The sequence below is a fragment of the Zonotrichia leucophrys genome, unplaced genomic scaffold (genome assembly GCF_028769735.1).
Source record: "Zonotrichia leucophrys gambelii isolate GWCS_2022_RI unplaced genomic scaffold, RI_Zleu_2.0 Scaffold_55_320004, whole genome shotgun sequence".
In the NCBI taxonomy this organism is placed as follows: Eukaryota; Metazoa; Chordata; class Aves; order Passeriformes; family Passerellidae; genus Zonotrichia; species Zonotrichia leucophrys.
In genome coordinates this window covers 242,515-265,190 of record NW_026992260.1, presented here as the reverse complement: position 1 = coordinate 265,190, position 22,676 = coordinate 242,515, and the positions used below count along the sequence as shown (strand labels likewise).

The following is a 22,676-nucleotide window of genomic DNA, read 5'->3' as shown; positions in this document are numbered from 1 at the left end:
GGACATGGGACAGAGTACATGGGATGGGGACATGGAGGGGACACAGGAACCCCTCCAGGTTACTGGGGACACGGGGACAGGGTCAGTGTGGGGACATGGGGACATGGAGGGGACACAGGAACACTGCTCTGGTTCCTTGGAGATGTCGGCAAACTCCTCCAGGAAGCCCTCCAGGTTACTGGGGACAGGGGGACACGGGGACAGAGTCAGTGTGGGGACATGGGGACATGGATGTGTGGTGGTGGGACACAGGAACCCCTCCAGGTTACTGGGGACAGAGGGACAGGGGGACAGGGTCAATGTGGGGACATGGGGACATGGAGGGACACAGGAACACCTCCAGGTTACTGGGGACATAGGGACAGAGGGCACAGGAGGTGACACAGGGGGTGGCACAGGTGACACAGGACACAAGGTGAACAGAGGAACCACAGGTGGCCAGAGGTGATACACAGGTGACAAGTACCAGTGCACAGGGTGGACAGGGCACACAGGTGACACACAGGTGGCAGAGGTGACACACAGGTACACCAGGGACACAGAGGTGACACACAGGGACCACAGGTGGCTCAGGTGAACAGAGGGACACAGAGGTGACATGAGGGACACAGTGACACTAACCTCTCGGGTAGAATTGAGCAGGTGGACAGTTGGCATGGGGACATGGGGGCATGGAGGGGACAACGGGGTGGCACAGGTAAAAACAGGGACACAGTGATTTCAAGGGTGACAGCGGTGCACACAGGTGACTGGGTGCCAGGTGACACAAGGTGGCACAGGTGACACCAGTGACACGGGACAGTGATCATTGAACTTCAGGGTCAGGAGTGAGCAGGTGGAAGTGGAGGGGACATGGGGACATGGAGGACACAGGGTCCAGTGACTACAGTGACACCCGGTGACATGGGTGGCACAGTGAACACAGGTGACACACAGTGACACAGAGGTGACACAGGGGTGGCACGGTGCACACACTGCACAGGTGACACACAGGTGACACAGGTGACTCACTTGAACCTCTCGGGGGTCAGGAAGTTGAGCAGGTGGAACAGCTCCTCCAGGTTGTTCTGCAGCGGGGTCCCCGTCAGCAGCAGCTTGTGCTCGATCTTGTACCCGTTCAGCACCCGGAAAAACTGCGGGGACACGGCTCAGACACCCCAAAATACACCTGGGGCACCCCAAAATGTACCTGGGCACCCCAAAATACACCTGGGCACCCCTGATCCCCTGGAAAAACTGCGGGGACACGGCTCAGACACCCCAAAATACACCTGGGGCACCCCAAAATACACCTGGGGTACCCCAAAATACACCTGGGCACCCCCGATCCCCCGGAAAAACTGCAGGGACACGGCTCAGACACCCCAAAATACACCTGGGCACCCCAAAATATACCTGGGCACCCCCTCAGACACCCCAAACACACCTGGGCACCCCTGACACCCACCTGGGGCACCCTCAGACCCTGGAATCAGGGATCCCCGGTTTTTGGGGTGTCCCCAGCCCCAGGGACACTTTTGGGGTGCCCCCCACCTTGGACTGGTTGTTCTTGAGCCATTGGGCCTCGTCCACCACCAGGCAGGCACCCAACAATCCCCACCCACACCATGGGGTTTTGGGGTCCCATGCCCAGGTTTTGGGGTGCCCCAGCCCCAGGGACACTTTTGGGGTGCCCCCATCCCCATCCCTAGGTTTTTGGGGTGCCCCCCACCTTGGACTGGTTGTTCTTGAGCCATTGGGCCTCGTCCACCACCAGGCAGGCACCCAACAATCCCCACCCACACCATGGGGTTTTGGGGTCCCATGCCCAGGTTTTGGGGTGCCCCCAGCCCCGTGGATGGTTTTGGGGTGCCCCCCACCTTGGACTGGTTGTTCTTGAGCCGGTGGGCCTCGTCCACCACCAGGCAGGCCCAGCGGATGGAGCCCAGCGCCGCCTGGTCGATGGTGATGAGCTCGTAGGACGTGAGCAGGACGTGGAACTTCACCTGGGCCTCGCGCTGCGGGCACGGCACCGGCTCAGGGGGGGCCAGAACGTGGAAACAGCACACCCAGAACCCCAAAACAGCAAACAGCACACCAGAGCCCCAAAACATGGAAACAGCACACCCAGAACCCCCAAACCCCACCAGAACCCAAAACATGGAAACAGCACACCCAGAACCCCAAATGTGGAAACAGCACACCCAGAGCCCCGAAATACGGAAACAGCACAGCCAGAGCCCCAAAACATGGAAACAGCACAGCCAGAACCCCAAACATGGAAACAGCACAGCCAGAGCCCCAAAACGGGGGAACAGCACACCCAGAACCCCAAAATGTGGAAAAATCCCACCCAGAACCCCCCAAACCCCACCCAGAACCCCAAGGTGACCCAAGTATCCAGGTGCCATCCCTAGATGTCCCCCATCTGTCCATGTGCCACTCCCAAGTGTCCCCCAGCTGTCCAAGGGCCACCCCAGATGTCCCCCATGTGTCCAGGTGCCACCCCAGGTGCCACCCCAGGTGTCCCCGGGCCCCACCTTCATCTTGAAGTGTCCATGTACCACCCCATTGTCCCCCAGGTGCCACCCCAGGTGTCCATGTGCCACCCTGCTGTCCCCCAGCTGTCCAGGTGTCTCCCAGCCATCCATGTGCCACCCCCCAGCTGTCCAAATGCCACCCCCAGGTGTCGAGGTGCCACCTCCAAGTGTCCACGTACCACCCCATTGTTCCCCAGGTGCCACCCCAGGTGTCCATGTGCCACCCCATGTGCCACCCCCCAGATGTCCAGGTGTCTCCCAGCCATCCATGTGCCACCCCCCAGATGTCCAAATGCCACCCCCAGGTGTCGAGGTGCCACCTCCAAGTGTCCATGTACCACCCCATTGTCCCCCAGGTGTCACCCCAGGTGCCACCCCAGGTGCCACCCCGGGCAGGTGTCCCCACCTTCATCTTGAAGGCCTTCTTGCCGCCCTTCATGGCGTTGTCGTCGAAGGAGAACTCGTTCTCGCGGATGATGGCCCGGCTGTCCTTGTCCCCCGTGTAGGTGACGACGTAGAACGCCGGGGCCCACATCTGGAACTCGCGCTCCCAGTTGATGATGGTGGAGAGCGGGGCACTGACGAGGAACGGGCCCTTGGTGTGGCCCTGGGGGACACTGTGTCACACCATGGGGACAGGGGACATGGGGACAGCCTGGGGACACAGCCTGGGGACACTGTGTCACACCATGGGGACAGGGGACAGCCCTGGGGACACTGTGTCACACCATGGGGACAGGGGACATGGGGACAGCCTGGGGACACAGCCTGGGGACACTGTGTCACACCATGGGGACAGGGGACATGGGGACAGCCTGGGGACACTGTGTCACACCATGGGGACAGGGGACAGCCTGGGGACAGCCTGGGGACACTGTGTCACACCATGGGGACAGGGGACACAGCCTGGGGACACTGTGTCACACCATGGGGACAGGGGACATGGGGACAGCCTGGGGACACAGCCTGGGGACACTGTGTCACACCATGGGGACAGCCCTGGGGACAGCCTGGGGACACAGCCTGGGGACACTGTGTCACACCATGGGGACACAGCCTGGGGACAGTGCGTCACACCATGGGGACAGGGGACAGCCTGGGGACACTGGTCACACACGGGGACAGGGTACACTGTGTCAACCATGGGGACAGGGGACAGCCCTGGGGACACTGTGTCACACCATGGGGACAGCCTGGGGACACTGCGTCACACCATGGGGACAGGGGACATGGGGACAGCCTGGGGACACTGTGTCACACCATGGGGACAGGGGGACAGCCTGGGGACACTGTGTCACACCATGGGGACAGCCTGGGGACACTGTGTCACACCATGGGGACAGCCTGGGGACAGCCCTGGGGACACAGCCTGGGGACACTGTGTCACACCATGGGGACACAGGGATGGGTCCTGGGGGTGGCCCTGGGGGACCTCGGAGGGGGCCACAGGTGTCCCCAAGCCCACGTGGATGACCTGAGTGACCATGTGAGTGACCTGAGTGACCATGTGAGTGACCCCAGCCTCACTCAGGTGCCACACAGGTGCCCTCACAGGTGCCCCAGGCCCACATGGGTGACCCCAGCCCACATGGGTGCCCTCAGACCATGTGGGTGACCCCAGTGACCACACAGGTGTCCCGCAGGTGCCCCAGTCCCACGTGGGTGACCCCAGTGATCACATGAGTGACCCCAGGCCCACATGGATGACCCCAGTGACCATGTGGGTGCCCTCAGACCCACGTGGGTGACCCCAGCCCCACACAGGTGCCTCACATGGGTGCCCCCAGCCCCACACAGGTGCCCCACATGGGTGCCCCCAACCCACATGGGTGCCCCCAGACCCACACAGGTGCCCCGCAGGTGCCCCAGCCCCACATGGATGCCCCCAGCCCCACACAGGTGCCCCACATGGGTGCCCCCAGCCCCACACAGGTGCCCCGCAGGTGCCCCAGCCCCACATGGGTGCCCCCAGTGACCACGTGGGCGCCCTCAGACCCACGTGGGTGACCCCAGTGACCACACGGGTGCCCCGCAGGTGCCCCAGCCCCACACGGGTGCCCCACACGGGCGCCCTCACCTCCTTGTAGAGCGAGTAGAGGAAGACGATGGTCTGGATGGTCTTGCCCAGCCCCATCTCGTCGGCCAGGATGGTGTCGGTGCTCTGCGCCCACGAGAAGCGCAGCCAGTTGAGCCCCTCCAGCTGGTACAGGTGCAGCGTGCCGCCCGTGGCCGTGATGAAGCGCGGCTGCGTCTCGTACTTCACCGTGGGCTGCGGGGACACGGCCGTCACCGAGGGGACACGGCACCAGAGAGAGCCCGTGGGATCAGGGGAACCGGGTTTGGGGGGACACGGCTGTCACCGGGGGGACACGCCATGGGGATGGAGGGGACACGGCACCACAGACAGCCCGTGGGGATGGAGGGGACATGGCTGTAACCGGGGGACACGGCACCACAGACACCCATGGGATCAGGGGAACCGGGTTTGGGGGGACACGGCCGTCACACGGGGACACGGCACCACAGAGAGGCCGTGGGGATAGAGGGGACACAGGAACCGGGTTTGGGGGGACACGGCTGTCACCAGGGGACACGGCACCAGAGAGAGCACATGGGATCAGGGGAACCGGGTTTGGGGGACACGGCCGTCACCGGGGGACACGGCACCACAGAGAGCCCAAACATGGCTGGAGGGGTCACAGGAACTGGGTTTGGGGGGCACACGCCACCACAGACACCCCGTGGGGATGGAGGTGACACAGGGCTCTGGTGGGCTCAAGTGTGTCACAGAACCGGGTTTGGGGGGACACGGCTGTCACATGGGGGGACACGGCTGTCAACATGGGGACACGGCACCAGAGAGAGGCCGTGGGGATGGAGGGGACACGGCTGTCACTGGGTTTGGGGGGACACGGCTGTCACCATGGGGACACACCACCACAGACACCCCGTGGGGATGGAGGGGTCACAGGGCTCAGGTGGGCTCACAGGAACCGGGTTTGGGGTGCTCAGGTGTCCAGGAATGTCCCCAAAGGCTCCCCCACTTTTGGGAATGCCCAGTTTTTGGGGTCCCCAGTTTTGGGGTGCCCAGTTTTTGGGATCCCCAGTTTTGCAGTCTTCAGTTTTTGGGATGCCCAGTTTTGGGGTGCCCAGTGTTTGGGGTGCTCAGTCTTTGGGATCCTCAGTTTTTGGAGTGCCCAGTTTTTGGGATCCCCAGTGTTTGGGATCCCCAGTTTTTGGGATCCCCAGTTTTTGGGATCCCCAGTTTTGGTGTCCCCAGTTTTTGGGGTGCCCAGTTTTGGGGTGCCCAGTTTTTGGGATCCCCAGTTTTTGGGGATGCCCAGTTTTTGGGATCCCCAGTTTTTGGGATCCCCAGTGTTTGGGGTGCCCAGTTTTTGGGATCCCCAGTTTTGGGGTGCCCAGTTTTTGGGATCCCCAGTTTTTGGGATCCCCAGTTTTTGGGGTGCCCAGTTTTTGGGGTGCCCAGTCTTTGGATGTCCCCAGTTTTTGGGGTCACTCACGTCGTTGGTGGGCGAGTCCGGGGGTCCCTCCCCCGGCGTCTCCTTCTTCTTCTTCTTGTAACGGCGCGGCTGGGCCGGGTCCTCGCCCATGAACACCTCCCTGGGGACACCGGGGACAACGGGGACATTGGGGACATCAGGGGACATCAGGGACACCGGGGGACATCGGGGGACACCCTGCAACCCCAGTGTCCCTCCCAGTGTCCCCAATGTCCCCCCAATGTCCCCCCAGTGTCCCTCACCGGTGTTTCCACTCTGTAACCCTGATGTCCTCAGTGTCCCTCCCAGTGTCCCCAATGTCCCCCCAGTGTCCCCAGTGTCCCTCACCGGTGTTTCCAGTAGGCACACCCCTGTAACCCCAATGTCCCCCCGATGTCCCCAATGTCCCCGATGTCCCCAATGTCCCCAATGTCCCCCCAATGTCCCTGATGTCCCCTCACCGGTGTTTCCAGCAGGCACATCCCTGTAACCCCGATGTCCCCTCGATGTCCCCACTGTGCCCAATGTCCCCAGTGTCCCCCCAGTGTCCCCAGTGTCCCCAGTGTCCCTCACCGGTGTTTCCAGTAGGCACATCCCTGTACCCCCAATGTCCCCAATGTCCCCCCAGTGTCCCCAGTGTCCCTCCCAATGTCCCCAATGTCCCCCCAATGTCCCCAATGTCCCCAGTGTCCCCCCAGTGTCCCCAATGTCCCCTCCCCGGTGTTTCCAGCAGGCACATCCCTGTACCCCCAATGTCCCCAATGTCCCCTCAGTGTCCCCAGCGTCCCTCCCAATGTCCCCAATGTTCCCCCCATGTCCCCAATGTCCCCAGTGTCCCTCACCGGTGTTTCCAGTAGGCACATCCCTGTAACCCCGATGTCCCCTCGATGTCCCCACTGTCCCCCCAGTGTCCCCACTGTCCCCAGTGTCCCTCACCGGTGTTTCCAGTAGGCACATCCCTGTACCCCCAATGTCCCCAATGTCCCCCCAATGTCCCCAGTGTCCCCAGTGTCCCCAGTGTCCCTCACCGGTGTTTCCAGTAGGCACATCCCTGTACCCCCAGTGTCCCCAGTGTCCCCAATGTCCCCCCAGTGTCCCCAGTGTCCCCTCACCGGTGTTTCCAGTAGGCCAGCTTGTGCAGGTCGTAGTCGGGGATGGGCATCTCGTCCTCCTCCCAGGTGGCCTGGTCGTAGGGCAGGTCCCGCCACTTCACCAGGTAGTGGTACTGCCCCTTGCGGTCCACGCTGCGCCACGGGCACGCGTCACCGTGTCACCCGCGGCACGGGGACACCGTGGGGACAGCCAGGGCACACGTCACCGTGTCACCCGCGGCACGGGGACACCACGGGGACAGCACGGGGACAGCCAGGGCACGCGTCACCCAGGGCACGGGGACACCATGGGGACAGCACGGGGACATCGTGGGGACAGCACGGGGACAGCCAGGGCACCGCGTCACCCGGGGCACGGGGACACCGTGGGGACAGCGGGGGGACAGGGACAGCCAGGGCACCGCGTCACCCAGGGCACGGGGACACCGTGGGGACAGAGCAGGGACAGCCAGGGCACCTGTCACCCGGGGCACGGGGACAGAGGGGACAGCACGGGGACAGCCAGGGCACGCATCACCGTGTCACCCGGGGCACGGGGACAGAGGGGACAGAGCAGGGACAGCCAGGGCACGCGTCACCGTGTCACCCGTGGCACGGGGACACCACGGGGACAGCACAGGGACAGCCAGGGCACCGCGTCACCCGGGGCACGGGGACACCGTGGGGACAGCGGGGACACCGTGGGGACAGAGGGGACAGCCAGGGCACTGTGTCACCGTGTCACCCGGGGCACGGGGACAATGGGGACAATGTGGGGACAGCCAGGGCACCGTGTCACCTGGGGCACGGGGACAGTGGGGACATTGTGGGGACAGAGGGGACAGCCGGGGCACCGCGCCACCCGGGGCACAGGGACAGTGGGGACACCGTGGGGACAGAGGGGACAGCCAGGGCACCGTGTCACCCAAGGCACAGGGACAGCAGGGACACCACATCACCCGGGGCACAGGGACACCCTGGGGACAGCGGGGACAGCAGGGACACCGTGGGGACAGCGGGGACACCGTGGGAACAACACGGGGACACCCAGGGCACCATGTCACCCCTGGCATGGGGACAGCAGGGACAGCCAGGGCACCCAAGGGCAATGGGGGACAACAGGGGGACAATGGGCACCCAGGGGACACCCACGGGGACAACTGAATGTCCCCAAGGGCACAGGGCACCCATGGGTGACACTGGGCACCCCTGGGGACACGGGAACAGCCAGCAGCACCGAGGGACACGGCAGGGAGTGTCACTGCCACCAGCGAGTGGGTGACAGCAGGGGACTGAAAGGGACACAAGTGCCACCAGGGGTCAGCAGGGACACTGGGGTCACCTGGGGACATGGAAGGGACACAGGGACAGGACATGGGGTCACCTGGGGACGCGGAGGGGACACAGGGACAGCTGGGGACACGGAATGAAAATGAGGCCACTTGGGGACACAGAGGTGACACGGGGTCACCTGGGGACAGGGACACACAGACAGGACACGGGGTCACGTGAGGACATGGAGAGGATGTGGGGACACAAGGAGGGGACAGGGGGTCACTTGGGGACAGGGACACATGGAGGGGACATTGGGGACAGTGTCACACAGGACACTTGGGGACAGTGCCCGACCAACCCAGCGGGTGCTGGGGGGGCCCTTGGGGAACCCAGGGGTGCCTGGAATGTCCCCACGGGTGTCACCAATGTCCCCAAACCCGCCCTTGGCCACACTGCTGTCCCCCTGTCCCCTGGGGATTCCGGGGTGCCCTGGAGGATATTTGGGGTGCTCTGAATGAGATTTGGGGTGCCCCAGGTGGCATTTGGGGGGCCCTGGGTGGGATCTGGGGTGCTCTGAGGGATATTTCGGGGTGCCCTGGATGGGATTTGGGGTGCCCTGGGGGGATATTTTGGGGTGCATTGGATGGATATTTTGGGGTGCTCTGAGGGATATTTTGGGGTGCCCTGGATGGATATTTTGGGGTGCCCTGGGTGGACATTTTGGGGTGCCCCGGGTGGATATTTTGGGGTGCCCTGGATGGATATTTTGGGGTGCCCTGGGTGGGATTTGGGGTGCCCTGGATGGATATTTTGGGGTGCCCTGGGTGGGATTTGGGGTACCCTGGATGGGATATTTTGGGGTGCCCTGGGTGAGATTTGGGGTGCCCTGGATGGGATATTTTGGGGTGCCCTGGGTGGGATTTGGGGTGTCCTGGGTGGATATTTTGAGGTGCCTCGGGTGGATATTTTGGGGTGCCCTGGGGGACATTTTGGGGTCCCCACCTGTGGTTGATGATGCGGTGCACCGTCATCCACTCGGGCTTGATGCCGTAGCGGTAGAAGCGCCCCAGGGGATATTTGGGGTACCCTGGATGGATATTTTGGGGTGCCCCGGGTGGGATTTGGGGTGCCCCAGGTGGCATTTGGGGGGCCCTGGATGGGATATTTTGGGGTGCCCTGGATGGGATATTTTGGGGTGCCCTGGGGGACATTTTGGGGTCCCCACCTGTGGTTGATGATGCGGTGCACCGTCATCCACTCGGGCTTGATGCCATAGTGGCAGTAAAAGCGCCCCAGGGAATATTTTGGGGTTCCCCGGGTGAATATTTTGGGGTGCCCTGGATGGGGTTTGGGGGGCCCTGGGTGGGATATTTTAGGGGTGCCCCGGGTGATATTTGGGGTGCCCTGGGTGGATATTTTGGGGTGCCCCGGGTGGACATTTTGGGGTGCCCCGGGTGGATATTTTGGGGTGCCCCGGGTGGATATTTTGGGGTGCCCTGGATGGGATTTGGGGGGCCCTGGGTGGGATTTGGGGTGCCCTGGGTGGGATATTTCGGGGTCCAGGTCCCCACCTGTGGTTGATGATGCGGTGCACCGTCATCCACTCGGGCTTGATCCCATAGCGGTAGAAGCGCTCCTCCATGCCCCCAAAGAGGGGGTCCCCCCCTGCCCCCCGTTTCTCGCTCTTGGGGTCGTCGTCCCCGGAGCCGTAGTCCAGGGGAGGGGGCTCGTCCATGTCGTTCTTGCGCTGGTAGTTGCGGTACATCACCAGGTGGAAGATCTCCAGCTGCGCCCCGAAATCAAAGGGGACACCCCAAAGTTAGAGAGGGTACCCCAAAGTTAGAGAGAATCACCCCAAAGTTAGGGGCAACACCCCAAAGTTAGGGAGGACGCCCAAATTTAGGGAGGATACCCCAAAGTTAGAGAGGACGCCCCAAAGTTAGAGAGGGTACCCCAAAGTTAGGGAGAATCACCCCAAAGTTAGAGAGGGTACCCCAAAGTTAGAGAGAATCAGCCCAAAGTTAGAGAGGGTACCCCAAAGTCAGGGAGAATCACCCCAAAGTTAGAGAGCACGCCCCAAAGTTAGGGAGAATCACCCCAAAGTTAGAGAGGGCACCCCGAAGTTAGGGAGAATCACCCCAAAGTTAGAGAGAATCACCCCAAAGTTAGAGAGGGTACCCCAAAGTTAGAGAGAATCACCCCAAAGTTAGAGAGAATCACCCCAAAGTTAGAGAGGGTACCCCAAAGTTAGGGAGAATCACCCCAAAGTTAGAGAGAATCACCCCAAAGTTAGAGAGGGTACCCCAAAGTTAGAGAGGACGCCCCAAAGTTAGAGAGGGTACCCCAAAGTTAGAGAGAATCACGCCAAAGTTAGGGGCAACACCCCAAAGTTAGAGAGGGTACTCCAAAGTTAAAGGGGGACAGCTCAAAGTTAGAGGGAATCACCCCAGAATTATGGGAAACACCCCCAAGTTAAAGGGAATCATCCCGAAATCAGACAGAACATCCCAAAGTTAGACAGGACATCCCAAATTTATAGGGAACACCCCAAAGTTAAAGTGGGACAGCTCAAAGTTAGAGAGGGTACCCCAAAGTTAAAGGGAATCACCCCGAAGTTAAAGGGAACCATCCCGAAATTAGACAGAGCATCCCAAAGTTAGAGGGGAAAATCCTGAAGTTAGAGAGAATCACCCCAAAGTTAAAGGGAATCACCCCAAAATTAGAGGGAGCACCCTAAAATTAGCGGGAGCACCCTAAAGTTAGAGGGGGCACCCTAAAGTTAAAGGGGAGCATCCCAAAATTAGACACAACACCCCAAAATTAGAGGGGAGCACCTCAAAGTTGAGCTCCTCCAGGTGTTCAGCCCCATATTTTGGGGTATCCCCCCAGGTTTTTGGGGTCCCCCCCGATATTTTGGGGCGCCCCAGGTGAGCCGTACCTGCAGCTCCTTGATCCAGGAGCAGTGCCAGTAGGACAGCCCCACCCGTGCTGAGCCCCCCCATACTTTGGGGTATCCCCCCCATATTTTGGGGTATCCCCCCGATATTTTGGGGTCCCCCCGATATTTTGGGGTGCCCCAGGTGTGCCGTACCTGCAGCTCCTTGATCCAGGAGCAGTGCCAGTAGGACAGCCCCACCCACTTGACGAAGAACTCTCGCTCCGAGCGGCCCTGCAGGGCCTGGGGGGGCCCCTCCTGGGCCTGGGGGGCTCCCGGGGCCGCCACGGGGGCGGGGGGCTCCCCCCAGCGCCAGTAGAGGATCTTCTGGACACGGCCCTTGAGCACCGGGCACTGCAGGGACAGCAGGGACAGGGACACTGATGGGGACACTGCTGGGGACACTGCTGGGGACACTGGTGTGTCCCTGTGAGCCCTCAGTGTCCCCACAGTGTCCCCATGTCCCTCAATGCCCCCCCAGTGTCCCCACAGGATCTTCTGTACGCGGCCCTTGAGCACCGGGCACTGCGGGGACACGGGGACACTGCTGGGGACACTGATGGGGACACTGTCCCTGTGAGCCCTGAGTGTCCCCATGTCCCTCAGTGTCCCCATGTCCCTCAGTGTCCCCATGTCCCTCAATGTCCCCATGTCCCCACAGTGTCCCCACAGGATCTTCTGTACGTGGCCCTTGAGCACCGGGCACTGCGGGGACAGCAGGGACAGGGACACTGATGGGGACACTGTCCCTGTGAGCCCTGAGTGTCCCCATGTCCCCCCCCAGTGTCCCCACGTCCCTCTATGTCCCACAGTGTCCCCACAGGATCTCCTGTACACGGCCCTTGAGCACCGGGCACTGCGGGGACAGCAGGGACAGGGACACTGCTGGGGACACTGCTGGGGACACTGCCCCCATGTCCCTCAGTGTCCCCATGTCCCCCCACAGTGTCCCCACAGGATCTTCTGTACGCGGCCCTTGAGCACCGGGCACTGCGGGGACATGGGGACACTGCTGGGGACACTGCTGGGGACACTGGTGTGTCCCTGTGAGCCCTCAGTGTCCCCATGTCCCCACATGCCCCTATGTCCCTCATTGTCCCCATGTCCTGCCATACCCTTCTATGTCCCTATGTCCCCATACGTTCCCGTGTCCCCACATCCCCACAGTGTCCCCAATGTCCCGATGTCCGTCACACCCCTGATGTCCCCATGTCCCCAATGTCCCCTCAGTGTCCTCAATGTCCCCAGTGCCCCCACAGTGTCCCCATGTCCCCTCAGTGTCCCCAACGTCCCTGTTGTCCCCAGTGTCCCCAATGTCCCTGCTGTCCCCAGTGTCCCCAATGTCCCCTCAGTGTCCCCAATGTCCTCAGTGCCCCCATGTCCCCAGTGTCCCCACAGTGTCCCCATGTCCCCATACCGTGCAGCGGGGACAGAGCCACTCGCCGTTGGGGACCTCGGGCAGGGGCGGGTTCAGGCAGTGGATGTGGTACGAGCACACCACAGCCCCAATGTCCCCAATGTCCCCAATGTCCCCAGTGTCCCCAATGTCCCCTCAGTGTCCCCACGTCCCCATACCGTGCAGCGGGGACAGAGCCACTCCCCGTTGGGGACCTCGGGCAGGGGCGGGTTCAGGCAGTGGATGTGGTACGAGCACACCACAGGCCCTGGTGTCCCCAATGTCCCCAATGTCCCCGATGTCCCCATGTCCCTCACACCCCCGGTGTCCCCATGTCCCCTCAGTGTCCCAGTGTCCCCTCACCGTGCAGCGGGGACAGAGCCACTCGCCGTTGGGGACCTCGGGCAGGGGCGGGTTCAGGCAGTGGATGTGGTACGAGCACACCACAGCCCCAATGTCCCCAATGTCCCATGTCCCTCACACCCCCGGTGCCCCCAATGTCCCCAGTGTCCCCAATGTCCCCCATGTCCCCTCACCGTGCAGCGGGGACAGAGCCACTCGCCGTTGGGGACCTCGGGCAGCGGCGGGTTCAGGCAGTGGATGTGGTACGAGCACACCACAGCCCCAATGTCCCTGCTGTCCCCAGTGTCCCCATGTCCCCAATGTCCCCACAGTGTCCCCATGTCCCCTCGGTGTCCCCATACCGTGCAGCGGGGACAGAGCCACTCGCCGTTGGGGACCTCGGGCAGCGGCGGGTTCAGGCAGTGGATGTGGTACGAGCACACCACAGCCCCCATGTCCCCAATGTCCCCATGTCCCCAATGTCCCCAATGTCCCCACTGTCCCCTCAGTGTCCCAGTGTCCCTCACCGTGCAGCGGGGACAGAGCCACTCGCCGTTGGGGACCTCGGGCAGGGGCGGGTTCAGGCAGTGGATGTGGTACGAGCACACCACAGCCCCAATGTCCCTGCTGTCCCCAGTGTCCCCTCAGTGTCCCCATGTCCCCATACCGTGCAGCGGGGACAGAGCCACTCGCCGTTGGGGACCTCGGGCAGCGGCGGGTTCAGGCAGTGGATGTGGTACGAGGACACCACAGCCCCAATGTCCCCAGTGTCCCCATGTCCCCAATGTCCCCTCAGTGTCCCCACAGTGTCCCCTCGGTGTCCCCATACCGTGCAGCGGGGACAGAGCCACTCGCCGTTGGGGACCTCGGGCAGCGGCGGGTTCAGGCAGTGGATGTGGTACGAGGACACGCAGGCGTCGCAGCACAGCAGCTCGCCGCCGTCCTTGCACACGCGGCAGTACTCCATGTGATCGTCCTCCTCCTCCTTCTCGCCCTCCTCCTCCTCCTCTTCCTCCTCCTCCTCCTCCTCCTTGGCCTCCCACTGCACGCCCTCCTTCTCCTGGGGACACACCGGGGTCAGAGGGGTGACACCAAAACACCAGGGAATGACCCCAAAACTGCCCCTGGAGACCCAAAAACATCAGGGAATGACCCCAAAACAGCCCCTGGAGACCCAAAAACACCAGGGAATGACCCCAAAACAGCCCCTGGAGACCCAAAAACGCCAGGGAATGACCCCAAAACACCAGGGAATGACCCCAAAACTGCCCCTGGAGACCCCAAACTGCCAGGGAATGACCCCAAAACAGCCCCTGGAGACCCCAAACTGACAGGGAATGGCCCCAAAACAGCCCCTGGAGACCCAAAAACATCAGGGAATGACCCCAAAACAGCCCTGGAGACCCCAAACTGCCAGGGAATGACCCCAAAACAGCCAGGGACACACAAATCTCCAGGGAATGGCCCCAAAACAGCCCCAACATTGTCCCAGTCCCTACAGGATGCCTCACAGTCTTCCCCAGTCCCCCCCTCCCAGTGCCCCCAGTGCCCCCTAGTGCCTCAGGATGCCCCTAGACCCCCCCCAGGATGCCCCAGTGACCCCCAGCCCCCTCCCAGTGCCCCCAATCCCCCCTAACCCCCTCCCAGGTCCCACTAAACCCCCTCCAGGATGCCCTCAGTGCCTCCCAGTCCCTCCCAGTGCCCCCCATTCCCCCCCCAGTGGCCCCATTCCCCTCCCAGTGCCCCCCAGTCCCTCCCAGTGCCCCCCAGCGCCCCCAGCCGGCACTCAGCAGTGGGGGCAGCTCCAGCGCCCCTCGGGATGCCCCCAGTGCCCCCCAGTGCCCCCATTGCCCCCCAGTGCCCCCAGCCCGGCGCTCACGCAGTGGGGGCAGCTCCAGCACCCCTCGGGATGCCCCCAGTGCCCCCAGTGCCCCCAGTGCCCCCCAATCCCCCCCAGCCCGGCACTCACGCAGTGGGGGCAGCTCCAGCGGCCCTCGGGATGCCCCCAGTGCCCCCCCAGTGCCCCCCAGTGCTCCCAGTGCCCCCAGCCGGCACTCACGCAGTGGGGGCAGCTCCAGCGGCCCTCGGGCGCGCGGTCCAGCTCGGGGTCCCCCCCAGTGCCCCCATTGCCCCCCAGTGCCCCCCAGTGCCCCCAATCCCCCCCAGCCCGGCACTCACGCAGTGGGGGCAGCTCCAGCGGCCCTCGGGCGCGCGGTCCAGCTCGGGGTCCAGGCACACCAGGTGGTAGGCGCGCGGGCAGGTGTCGCACAGGATGATCTCCCCGCCCTGCTGGCACACCTCGCAGTAATCCTGGTGGTCGGTCTCGTAGCCATCGCCCTCCTCCTCGGGGCCCGGCCCTGCGGGGACACACACGGGGACACGGCTGGCACCCTGGCACTGCTGGCACCGCTGGCACCTGGTCACTGCTGGCATCCTGGCACTGCTGGCACCCTGGCACTGCTGGCACCGCTGGCACCTTTGTTACCTTGTCACCCCTGTCACTGCACCCTTCAGAAGGTGTGGGGGGAACTGGGGACAGGGATGGGGACATGGGGACACTGGGGATGGGGACGGGGACATGGCTGTCACTGCTGTCACCTTTGTCACCTTTGTCACCCTGTCACTGCTGTCACTGCTGTCACTGCGGCCACCCAGCCCCCTCAGAGCGTGTGGGGGGCAATGGAGGCACTGGGGACAGGGATGGGGACATGGGGACATGGGGACACTGGGGATGGGGACGGGGACATGGCTGTCACTGCTGTCACTCTGTCACTGCTGTCACCTTTGTCACCTGGTCACTGCTGCCACTGCTGTCACCGTGCCCGCAGGGGCTCAGAGGGTGTGGGGGACACTGGGAGAACTGGGGACAGGGATGGGGAAATTGGGGATGGGGACACTGGGGGAACTGGGGACAGCGACAGGGCTGTCTCTGCTGTCACTGTCACTGCTGTCACCTTTGTCACCTTGTCACTGCTGTCACTGCTGCCACCACACCCCCTCAGAGGGTGTGGGAGGCAATGGGGATGTGGGGACAGGGATGGGGACACTCGGGGGCACTCAGGAATGCTTGGGGACACTCGGGGATGCTTGGGGACACTCGGGGACACGCAGATATACCTGGGGACACTCAGGGACACCCGGGGGACACCCAGGTACACCCGGGGACACCTCAGGGACACTCAGGGACACCCAGGGACACTCAGGGACACCCAGGTACACCCGGGGACACCTCAGGGACACTCAGGGACACCCGAGGACACCCGGGGACACCAGATACACCTGGGGACACTCGGGACACTCAGGGACACTCAGGGAACCCAGATACACCTGGGGACACTCGGGACACTCAGGGACACCCAGGTACACCCAGATACACCTGGGGACACTCGGGGACAGCCAGGGACACTCGGGGACACTTGGGGACACTCACCCTTCTTCTTCTTGCGGCCGGGGCGGCCCCGTTTGAGCTTCTTGAGGCGCGTGGCGGGGTCGGGGCGGGGGGCGGCCCCCAGCACCCCCGGGCTCTCGGCGTCAGAGTCCTCCTCGGCCTCGCCGGCGTCCTCGCTCTGCGCACGGGGACAGCGGGGACATTGGGGACATTGGGGACAGAGGGGACAGGGGGATAACAGGGGACATTGGGGACATTGGGGACAGTGGGGACAGCGGGGACAGCAGGGACAGCAGGGGACATTGGGGACAGTGGGGAATAACAGGGGACATTGGGGACATTGGGGACAGAGGGGACAGCAGGGGACAGGGGGGGACATCAGGACACAGATGGACAAGTGCCCCATCCCACGTGCCCATCCTCAGTGTCCCTATCGCTGGGTGTGCCCACTCAGTGTCCCCAGTGCTCCCAGTGCTCCCTGCCTTGTCCCCCAGTGCTCCCAGTGTCCCCCAGTATCCCCAGTGTCCCCAGTACCCCCAGTGTCCCCCCAGTATCCCCCCAGTGTCCCCAGTATCCCCAGTGTCCCCCAGTATCCCCAGTGTCCCCCAGTATTCCCAGTGTCCCCAGTACCCCCAGTGTCCCCAGTGTCCCCCAGTATCCCCCAGTGTTCCCCAGTGTCCCCAGTATCCCCAGTGCCCCCAGTGTCCCCAACACTCCCAGTATCCCCAGTGCCCCCAGTATCCCCAGTGTCCCCCAGTATCCCCAGTGTCCCCAGTGTCCCCAGTGTCCCCAGTGTCCCCAGTATCCCCAGTGCCCCCAGTAACCCACAGTATCCCCAGTACCCCCAGTGTCCCCCAGTATCCCCAGTGCCCCCAGTGTCCCCAGTGCCCCCAGTACCCCCAGTGTCCCCAGTATCCCCAGTATCCCCCAGTATCCCCAGTGCCCCCAGTATCCCCAGTATCCCCAGTATCTCCAATGTCCCCTCAAGTCCCAGTGTCCCCAGTGTCCCCAGTGTCCCCCAGTGTCCCCCAGTCTCCCCAGTGCCCCCAGTATCCCCAGTATCCCCAGTGCCCCCAGTGTCCCCAGTATCCCCAGTGTCCCCAGTATCCCCCAGTGTCCCCAGTATCCCCAGTGTCCCCAGTATCCCCCAGTGTCCCCAGTGTCCCCAGTGTCCCCAGTGTCCCCCAGTATCCCCAGTATCCCCCCAGTGTCCCCCCAGTACCCCCAGTGTCCACAGTGTCCCCAGTGTCCCCCAGTGTCCCCAGTATCCCCAGTATCCCCAGTGTCCCCAGTATCCCCAGTGTCCCCAGTGTCCCTCCAGTATCCCCAGTGTCCCCAGTGCCCCCCAGTGTCCCAGTAACCCCCAGTGTCCCCAGTGTTCCCAGTATCCCCAGTGTCCCCAGTGTCCCCAGTACCCCCAGTATCCCCAGTGCCCCCAGTATCCCCAGTGTCCCCCAGTATCCCCAGTGTCCCCAGTGTCCCCCAGTGTCCCCAGTGTCCCCAGTATCCCCAGTATCCCCAGTGTCCCCCAGTGTCCCCAGTGTCCCCAGTGTCCCCAGTATCCCCAGTGTCCCCAGTGTCCCCAATATCCCCAGTGCTCCCAGTGTCCCCCAGTATCCCCAGTGCCCCCAGTATCCCCCAGTATCCCCAGTATCCCCAGTACCCCCAGTATCCCCAGTATCCCCAGTATCCAGCAGTATCCCCAGTGTCCCCAGTGTCCCCAGTACCCCCAGTGTCCCCAGTAACCCAGTATCCCCAGTATCCCCCAGTGCTCCCTGCCCTGTCCCCCAGTGTCCCCCAGTGCTCCCAGTAACCCCAGTATCCCCAGTGTCCCCAGTATCCCCCAGTATCCCCAGTATCCCCAGTGTCCCCAGTGTCCCTCACCGAGCTGCTCTTCTTGCGTTTCCCTCCCAGCACTCCCAGTTTGATCTTGAGCGGCGCCATCTTCCTGCCCTTCATCTTCCTCTTCAGCTCGGGCACCCGTGGGCTCTTGCTGCGCTTCTTGTGCCCGGGGCCTGGGGGGCAGTGTGGCTCAGGGACCCCCCCAAACCATCACAGAGACCCCAAAACCATCACAGGGACCCCAAAACCAACACAGAGACCCCAAACTGACCAGAGAAGCCCCAAACTGACCGGGGGGGCCCAAAGCCAACACAGGGACCCCCCAAAACCAACACAGGGACCCCAAAACCAACACAGGGACCCCAAAACCAACACAGGGACCCAAAACCAACACAGGGACCCCAAAACCAACACAGGGACCCCCCAAACTGACCGGGGGGGGCCAAAACCAACACAGGGACCCCCCCAAAACCATCTCAGGGACCCCAAACCAACACAGGGACCCCAAAACCAACACAGGGAACCCCCCCAAACCATCACAGGGACCCCAAAACCAACACAGGGACCCCCCAAAACCATCACAAGGACCCCAAAACCAACACAGGGACCCCCCCAAACCATCACAGGGACCCCCCCAAAACCATCTCAGGGACCCCAAAACATCCTAGGATCCCCTAAATCATCACAGGGACCCTAAACCACCCCAGAAACCCCCAAACCACCCCAGAGACCCCCAAATTTCCCCCGTAACTCCCCAAACCCCCCAATCTCCAACACCTGAACCACCCAAGGGTGACCCCACATCCCCAGGGGGTACCCCCAAACCCCCCAACACCCCCAAAGCCGGGCAGGGGTCCCCACCTTTCCCCTCCTTGGTCTTGGCCTTGTACAGGGGCTGTGCCTGTGGCAGCGCCTTGGGGGCACCCCAAACCCCAAATCCCCCAAACTCCCCCAAAGCTGAGGAGGGGTCTCCCCACCTTTTCCCTCCTTGGTCTTGGCTTTGCACAGGGGCTGTGCCTGTGCCTATGGCGGTGCCTTGGGGGCACCCCAAAACCCCAAACCCCCCAAACTCCAAACCCCTCAAAGCCCAATGAGGGGTCCCCACATTTTCCCTCCTTGGTTTTGGCCTTGCACAGGGGCGGCTGTGGCGGTGGCGGCGCCTCGGGGGTACCCCCAAACACCCCAACACCCCAAAATCCCCAAAGCTGGGCAGGGGTCCCCACCTTTTCCCTCCTTGGTCTTGGCTTTGCACAAGGGCTGTGGCTGTGGCGGCGCCTTGGGGTACCCCCAAACCCCCCAAACCCTCACACCCCCAGGGCTACCCCAATCCCCCCCAACACCCCAAAACCCCTCAATGCCCAGGTTGAAGAGGGGTCCCCACCTTTTCCCTCCTTGGTCTTGGCCTTGCGCAGGGGCAGTCCCTGTCCCTGTCCCTGTCCCTGTCCCTGTGGCTGTGGCGGCGGCGGCGCCTCGGGGCCCACGCTGGCCACGGCTGCCGACACCTGCTCGGCCACGGCGGCCGCTGCAGCCGCTGCAGCCGCGGCCACGGCGGCCGCCGAGCCCTTGAAGGGGTTGTTGGCGCTGAACTCCCTCCACTTGGCGCCCAGGATGGTCATCATCTTGGACATGGGGATCTTGGGGTTCTTCTTGGCTATCAGGGGCCTGTGGGGAGAGAGAGGGGGCAAAGGGTGAGGGGGGAAAGGGTGAGGGGGAAAGGGTGAGGGGCAAAGGGAGAGGGAGAAAGAGTGAGGGGGGAATGGGAAAGGGTGAGGGGCAAAGGGGGAGGGGCAAAGGGTGAGGGGGGAAAGGGTGAGGGGGTAAAGGGTGAGGGGGAAAGGATGAGGGGGAAAGGGTGAGGGGCAAAGGGTGAGGGGGGAAAGGGTGAGGGGGAAAGGGTGAGGGGGGAAAGGGTGAGGGGGGAAAGGGTGAGGGGCAAAGGGTGAGGGGAAAGGGTGAGGGGTAAAGGGTGAGGGGGAAAGGGTGAGGGGGAAAGGGTGAGGGGGGAAAGGGTGAGGGGGAAAGGGTGAGGGGGAAAGGGTGAGGGGGTGGGCCAGGGTCACTCAGGATGGCCCTGGGGTCACTCAGAACCCTCTCAAACACCCAGAGGGACCCCCAGGACCCCCCCAAACACCCAGAGGGACCCCCAGGACCCCCCCAAACACCCAGAGGGACCCCCAGGACCCCCAGCCCACCTCATGAACTGGCTGAAGGCCTTGTAGTTGGTGAGGGTGTGATAATCCTCCTCGGTGAACACGTGGTCAACGTCCTCCAGCCCCCAGGCCCCCAGGAGCTGCGCCGAGGATTTCTGCTCCACCGCCTGCAGGGGACAGGGACACCGGGGGGACAGGGGGCATGGGGACAGGGGGGCATGGGGACACGAGGGGGGGACATGGGGACATGGGGACAGCAGGGGGACAGGGGGACATGGGGACAGCAGGGGGACAGGGGGACATGGGGACAGTAGGGGGACACCGGGGGGACAGGGGGCATGGGGACAGCAGGGGGACAGGGGACAGCAGGGGGACACCAGGGAACAGGGGGACATGGGGACAGTAGAGGGACAGGGGGGGACAGCAGGGGGACATGGGGACAGTAGGGGGACATGGGGGACATCAGGGACACCAGGGGGACACCAGGGGGACAGGGGGACATGGTGGACACCAGGGGAACAGGGGGGGACAGGGGGATATGGGGGACATGGGGGACATGGGGACATCAGGGGGACACGGGGGACATCAGGGGGACATCAGGGGGGCACAAAGGGACACCAGGGGGACATAGGGGGACACAGGGGGACATGGGAGACACCAGGGGGACATCAGGGACACCGGGACATCAGAGGGACATGGGGGACACCAGGGGGACATCAGGGACACCGGGGGACACCAGGGGGACATGGGGACATCAGAGGGACATCGGGGACACCAGGGGACATCAGGATGGGGACAAACACCAGGAACAGAGATGAAGAGAAGGAAACACATCACCTGTGGGGGCCCCTGAAAGTCCCAAGTGGGTGATGGGACCCCCATGAGGACCCCACAAGTGACAGAACCCCAAAGGTGTTGGGACCCCACGAGAACCCCACAAAGGTGATGGGACCCCCATGATGACCCCACACAGCAACAGAACTTCCCCAAAAAGTTTTGGACCTCATTGAGGACCCCACACAGGTGATGGGACCCCAAAAGGTGTCGGGATCCCCATAAGGACCCCCCAAAGGGTGTTGAGACCCCGATGAGGACCCCCCACAAGTGTTGGGACCCCCATGAAGACCCCACAGAGCGACAGAACCCCCATGAGGACCCCACACAGGTGATGGGACCCCAAAAGGTGTCGGGGACCCCCCCCAGGCCGCACCTTGACCTTCTGCCCCCCCTCATCGTCGGCCTTTTTCCTCCTCTTGGTTTTCTTCTCCTTCTTCTCGCGGTGCTTCCGCCGCCGCTTGCGCGCCGCCCCGCCCGAGTCGCTGCCGCCGCTCTCCGACTTCTCCCGGTACTCCTCGCGCTGGTACTCGTCCCTCTCTGATTCCAGCTCATCCTCGCTCACCTGGGGAACCCAAAAATATCCCTAAAATACCCCAAAATACCCCCAAAACCACCCCAAAATACCCCAGAACTGTCAGTGACCCTGAGAGCCCTGAGCCACTCCCAGCACTCCTCGCGCTGGTACTCGTCCTGCTCGGACTCCAGCTCATCCTCGCTCACCTGGGGAACCCAAAAATATCCCTAAAATACCCCAAAACTGTCAGTGACCCTGAGAGCCCCCCTCGGTGACCCTGAGAGCCCCATTCAGTGACCCTGAGCCACTCCCGGTACTCCTCGCGCTGGCACTCGTCCCTCTCGGACTCCAGCTCATCCTCGCTCACCTGGGGAACCCAAAACCACCTTAAACCACCCCAAAAATACCCCAAAAATACCCAAAAGTGTCAGTGACCCTGAGAGCCCTCCTCAGTCACACCCTGTCCCTGTCAGGCACCCTCAGAACCCCATCAGTCATCCCAAAGACCCCCCATCAGCCACCCCCAAACCATCACCTGTGCCCACACCCTGTCACCTGTCCCAAGACCCTGTCACCTGTCCCCAAACTCTGTCACCTGTCCCAAGACCCTGTCACCTGTCCCTAACCCCATCCATTGGGAACAGACGCTGTCACCTGTCCCCAAACCCTGTCACCTGTACCTGATCCCACCCACTGTCCCCATCCCCTGTCCCTGTCCCCAAACCCTGTCCCCATCCCTGTCCCTGTCCCTACCCAGTGTCCCCATCCCTGTCCCACCCAGTGTCCCCATCCCTGTCCCTGTCCCCAAACCCTGTCCCCATCCCTGTCCCTGTCCCTGTCCCTACCCAGTGTCCCCACCCAGTGTCCCCATCCCTGTCCCAGCAGCA

The 22,676-nt window shown here is 63.1% G+C and overlaps 1 protein-coding gene across 1 annotated transcript in view; it reads right to left on the bottom strand.

The window, feature by feature from the left end:
- The window catches only part of CHD3 (chromodomain helicase DNA binding protein 3), a 61,772-nt gene that overhangs the window by 29,859 nt on the left and 9,237 nt on the right, over nt 1-22,676 (bottom strand). Inside the window, 15 exon segments of the mRNA XM_064737430.1 lie at nt 1,012-1,133; nt 1,860-1,997; nt 2,926-3,126; nt 4,597-4,788; nt 6,041-6,140; nt 7,132-7,263; nt 9,957-10,171; nt 11,477-11,674; nt 13,888-14,118; nt 15,237-15,415; nt 16,489-16,624; nt 18,331-18,461; nt 19,670-19,950; nt 20,481-20,605; nt 21,649-21,837. Coding sequence (XP_064593500.1) covers nt 1,012-1,133; nt 1,860-1,997; nt 2,926-3,126; nt 4,597-4,788; nt 6,041-6,140; nt 7,132-7,263; nt 9,957-10,171; nt 11,477-11,674; nt 13,888-14,118; nt 15,237-15,415; nt 16,489-16,624; nt 18,331-18,461; nt 19,670-19,950; nt 20,481-20,605; nt 21,649-21,837 — 2,570 coding nt within the window.